The sequence below is a fragment of the Echinops telfairi genome, unplaced genomic scaffold (genome assembly GCF_000313985.2).
Source record: "Echinops telfairi isolate 266 unplaced genomic scaffold, ASM31398v2 ScPeMD7_3533;HRSCAF=4204_0, whole genome shotgun sequence".
Taxonomy (NCBI): Eukaryota; Metazoa; Chordata; class Mammalia; order Afrosoricida; family Tenrecidae; genus Echinops; species Echinops telfairi.
This window is the reverse complement of record NW_022107431.1, coordinates 20,028,163-20,033,790: the sequence shown is the minus strand read 5'-3', so window position 1 is coordinate 20,033,790 and position 5,628 is coordinate 20,028,163. Positions and strand designations below refer to the sequence as shown.

General features: G+C 50.3%; 1 protein-coding gene across 1 annotated transcript in view; it reads left to right on the top strand.

Moving 5' to 3' along the window:
* Positions 1-5,628, top strand: part of LOC115871021 (SAM and SH3 domain-containing protein 1-like) — an 88,486-nt gene that overhangs the window by 73,609 nt on the left and 9,249 nt on the right. The window contains exon 5 of the mRNA XM_045294569.1: positions 1,861-1,897. Coding sequence (XP_045150504.1) covers positions 1,861-1,897 — 37 coding nt within the window. The remainder of the gene's footprint in view (positions 1-1,860; positions 1,898-5,628) is intronic.

Below are 5,628 nucleotides of genomic sequence, written 5' to 3'. Positions count from 1 at the left end.
AGAACTCAATACATTTGTTCCCCAAAGACTGGACCTCCTGTTATCAGGAGGAGCTAGTGCTTGCTTGGTAGCGGGTCAGCAAAAGGAGGAAGACCCTCTGTGAGAGGGGTTGACACATGGCCCCGGGTCCACCGAGAGACGACTGTGTGGACGGCTCTGATCGTTCAAAACAGACACGGGGCTGCTAGGTAGTCAGAAGTGACGCCAGGGCACCTGACAACAACACACCACACTTCCTCGGGGCCCTTCAAGGAAGTCCAAGGAGGCTTCAGAACGCTCATGGGAAAATCCTATGATCTTTGTAGTTCCATCTGCCACCGGCTTTTTAAACCCCTCGTATATGTTTAGCCGTGTTCGTTCAGGTGTGGATAGGAGGTCGAAGGGTAGCTCGTAGAATAGGAAACTTTTCACAACGAAAGATAGAGCACATTTTCCTCGTTATTTCTCAGTGTGGCACCAAAGGGGATAACCAGACTGCAAGCCTTTCTTGTTCTCTGCAAGGACTTCTCCCCTGTGTTAACTTTTACTCTGGCTTTCGTTTATAATAGAGGTGTGGACACGGTTGTTCTGGTCCACTCCTTCCTTGTCCTTGGAGTCCGACATGCCTGCAGAGTTTTCTATCGCAAACGGCCCTTCCGTCAGACAGCCTCAGGTGGCTGTCCAAGGTGCGTCCTGCATCCCCAGCTCCCTGCTCACCGCCATCCCCGTGGGGATGCACCAAACCCTCACCAGCTTCCTCCTCTTCCGCCTTCACAACATTCCAACCCCTTGGCTGTAGAATGTTTGCCCGGCCACCTCTTTCTTCCTCCTCCGCCTCGGTGGAAGCACTTGCAGTGCACATTCAGATCCACCGTCTTCTTCTGAAGGCCCCTGGCTCTCCTTCAGGGGTGCTCTCCTTTTTCATTGTCCTTGCCAGCACGCCCAAGAACCCCAATCTGGGCTCTGGCCCTCCCGAGAGAAAGAACGATGTTGCTCCAAGCTGGCCTGTGTCCTTTCTGAGACGGCCAGTGGTCTTTCCTCCCCTGGCTTCCCAGTCTATGTGTCCAAAGTGGGTGGTGAGCTGTGTCTCTTCTGGAGAAATGATGAATTAGTTGGTGGGGCAGTGCGCTCATTTCCAGTCGTTTGGTTTCATCTGTATCAAGGTTCACCGACTAGCAGCCAAGGGGGGTGGGCAGCGAGGGGGGGGGGAAGGAAGCGCATCCACTGGGCCGTATAAATGAGCTTGGACCCATTTTAAAAACACTGGGTTATTTGCCATAGTGTCAAAATGCAGCCTGCAGGTTCCTGACTCCTCTGTGGACCAGGGGCGCCAAACAGCACCCGTGCTCCTCCCATTTCCAGTTCACAGCTGCCCTTCTCCTTGGGGCGTGGCATAGCCTCTTTGCACGAGTCTCTCCTCTCCCCTTATTGCATTCTTTTTTTTTCACAGCCAGCCTCTTCACTCACCTGCCGACTTCCGCAGCCTTGGTGTTGGTGCTAGATCTATGTTTTCATTAGTATTTGCCTTCTCTTTCCCACTCAACACAAGAGCCTTCTCAATGGCCGCAGCTTAGCTGGTAGCTAATCGTTCCCAGAAATGGAAGGTACTTTAGCGCTCATCCAGGGAAGCCGTTCTCCTCATTTAACAATAGGGGCCTCCACGGAGTGGGTCTCTGATAACTGTTGACAAAAGGCACACGAGTCTTGTCTCTGGGAAGGCAGCAGATGACTCACAAGAAAGGCCCATGGCCAATGCCCGGTGCCGGAGGCCCCTGACTCTGTACCTCGCCTTGAGGCCGGGCCACCCAGGTCGGGGGTGATTTGTGTTCTCCCGGGAAGGCAGTGCACCCTAGTAATGTGACTTGTTCTTTTCTTTTGTAGGCACCCCCTGCATAAGTCAAACTCAGAAGACGGCTCTGTAGGTCAGTACCACTTGCCTGGGCTTAATGATGGAGCGGTTCCTTTCTTTTCAGAACTGGTAGAAAACAAACCTATGAATGTAAGCTATTCGCAAAGAGTTCTGTCACCCGGGAAGGAGTACCTACGTACTGTTACCATTGCTTTTAAATGTATACGTTTCTCCTGTCTCTTTTTGTGTGTGTGAGTTTTGTTTGTAAGTGTAATTGATTGGGATCATGCTCGCTTCATGTATATTTATATTTTCAATTGGGTGTGTCATAAACATTTCCCCACAAGGTTAGATATTCTTTGCAGTACACTTTTTGAGTGTGTATCAGTCATCATATGGAATGCACCATAATGTAATTAACCAGTTTCTCCTTTGTTGGGCGTTTCAGCTGCTTCTAATTTTTTTCACTGCCACAAATGAATGTGATGTTGCCATAAAAGAATGTACACCATACTCTTTGGTAAAATCCATGGATTTAGAAATTTGGGACCAAAGCTTCTCTTCAGTGACAGCATCATGTATGGAGCGACGGGGCACAGTGGGGAAGCACTGATGGCTCAGCAAAGGCCACTCCGTGGGGGGACATGGGGCAGTCTCTCTCCATAACGAGCAAGGCCGTGTGGACCCTGTGGGGGGCTCCACCCTGTCCTGTGGAGGTGCTGTGAGTGGTAGCAGACTCAACAGCGATGGGGTTTTGCTACTGTTCCTGAAAATATACACTACAAAGCAGATACCAACGCCACAGTTTCTACGTGTACAGTTAAATCACATTGTTCACAACCCTCTAGCGGTATAACACCACCCCACCACCCCCGTATTCTGAGTTATTCCTCCCCGTTGACATGCACTCACGGTCACTGTAAGTCTTCCACCACATCTGCTCTGTTGCTGTGATCATCATAGAAGCCCTGGTGGCTGGGTGAGTGGTCAGCAGGTAGAAACCACCGGCCTCCCCAAGGGAGAAGGAGAAGGCTTCCTCTCTGATAAAGATTTACAGTCTTGGAAACCCACAGTGTCAGTTCTACTCTGCCCTGTAGGGTTGCTTTGAGTCAAAATGACGTGATGACAGTGAATGAGGCCATCACGTTTTCCCACGCAGATAGTTCTTCAAAGAGCCCTGGCAGTGAGGTGCTGCTAGCCCCAAGGTCCGCTGTTGGCCCCAAGGTCAGTGGTCCAAACCTACCAGCCACTCCTTGGGGAAAAGATGAGGCTGTCCACTCCTGAAAACCTTTATAGCCTCAAAAACCCGATACAGGGCCAGCTGAGTAGGAACTGACATGGGGAGTTAATTGATATGGTGGCCTTTGCTCACGGCCACCAGTATTTCACTAGTTAAGCTAGACTGTTGTTTGTTTTGAAGAAGACTTTAGGGGATATTTCGGGTTGAAGGTTTAAAAACTATCACAGGATAATAGTTTCAGCGTCCTTGGCTCTAGAAAGTTGGAAGGTCATGAAGACATGAAATTCTAATCTGCAATTTTCCACCTGTGGTCAGGATTGTTCTGAAGAATCTTTGATCACAATGTACAATCATTGGTAGCCAGGCACCCTCCAGTCCGGGTCTCACAGCAAAGGAGGCAACTGTTCCAGAATCTCTTTCTGATGCTGTTGTCCAACTGAGACCCATGGCCGTGCCTTAGATGGTCGCTTTCAAGCTTTTAAGGATGCAGGCACTAGGTAACAAAGTAGGAAGTAGAACAGATGTCCTCAACACACTATTTAGGCCCATTAACTGGGATGTCCCATGAAACCGTGATCCTGAACTCCCAAAGCAAGGACATCCAACCTGTGAAGCATTTGGCTGTACATGAACAGCCTTGGCTGCTGGGTTTTTTCTTTTTCTGGTGGTGGTTGTAAATACATCACATAATGTTTGCCAGTTAGACTTACAGCTTATTGATAGCTATCCCGGTGACCTCCTGTCCATTGCTTCCTTCCCAGGAGTAAGTCAGAGAGCAGACGAGCAGCTCGGCTAGGTGATAGCCATCAAGAGTAAAGGTGCTTTAGGCAGGCTGCCTCGGCTGGAATCAGGCCTGAACAGTTACATCTAGGACAAGTCCTCAGTTTTCTCCCATGGAGTGGCTGGTGGATTCAAACTACTAACCTTACTGTTAGCAGCCCAACTGGCCATCCACTGAGCCGCCAGGCTCCTTTCTGAGTAGCAACATGCCTCGATATTGTAAGTGTGGAGTCAATGCTTAGGTACCAGCAGTTCCTATAAAGCTATTCTCTCCACTTCAGAAATGTTAAAATGGGAAGGGTGGGGGGGCCATGGCTTACACTCAGTGAAATCCCGTATTATCCCTAATTGCTCCAGGGAAAGATGGAGCTGGTTATAATCCTACTTCTCTTTTTACCCTGGGTGGCTGGCGTTTGTTTTAGCGTCTAGCCCAAAGGCTACAGGCGTCACCAGACTGGCCTTCCAGACTCTGAGAACATAACACAGCAAGTCTCCGACTGGCCAGCTCCAGTTTCATTCCCACAGCTCCGGAATTGTCAGAACTTAAATGCAGGCATCCTGTTTGGACAAATGATACCCTGGACAGGGAGCCTCCGGGGAGGGATTTCCACATGTCTGCTGCATGCAGCAGTGCCTGGCACCACCAGTCTAGACGACGGAAACGCACATGTTCGTCTCTTTGTGGCCCTGGTTCCTGTGGCATGGAAGCCACCGGATCCCATATGGTGACTCAGCATACTGGTCTGATGGTGCCACCCAGCGTCCTAGCATGTCCAGCTGCTGCTTGTCCACGTTCACAGAGAGGGCTGAGCTGTCTTTTGTAGGACTGCTCATTGTGCGCGTTTGCTTGGCTTTTTGAAAAGCTATCACAGGTGACTGCCGGCTAGAGCCGTGCCACATGTTAACAAATCTGGTTGCCACTGTGAATTTGTTTCCTCTTGCAAGTCGCCCAGGACAGCCTGTGTGGGAAAACCTTGGGTTGGACTGGAGCTGGGGAGTGAGGGTGTAGTCGGGGGCATCGGCGTAGGGTACCTGCGCATTTCCCTTTCATTGTACCCGAGGCCACCTGTAGGCAGGTCACCAGGTTACCTGAATACCAGAGAGGTGGCAACCAAGCCCTGCTTTCATAGCCAGAGTCAGGCCAATTGCATAGCCAGGTAAACAGGTGGAGACAGCCCAGGTGAACCACACAAACCTGTGGGACCAGCTGTGTTGGCCTGCTGACTGTGGGCTGGCGACATACCAGCCATACTACCCTCTTCACTGAATCTGAGGGAGCAGGCCCGCATGGGGCAGGGCAGAAGCAGCAGTTATGCCAGAACAGGAAAACCCCACAAAGGTCACTTCTTACAGTGGTCCATGCAGGCAGGCGGCATGGAAATGACCGTGGCCGAGTCCAAAGCGGGGTGAGAGTGCACAGAATGGAGCCGAATCTGGCTTTTCAGCTAAACAAACCTCAAAGCAAATGCATGCAAGAGTGCATGGCTTTTGCCTGCCAGTTTGATGTCTCTTGGTTTCTTGTTACAACCCTACTGTATGCTGCTTGCCCAGGGGAGATGTGCATTTCTCTCAGACAGTGTTGTGGGTACGTCTCAGCCTGGTACAGACTGAAAGACAGAACCTGCCTTCTGTGTGTGTGTGTGTGTGTGTGTGTGTGTGTGTGTGTGTGTGTGTGATCAAAGTATTCTCTATAAGCTTTGAATTCAAAGGAAGAGGCAACTTTTGATATAAACCAATTTACTGCTTGTGCCTTTTCTTTCTTCCTGTTTGTTTTTTCCCC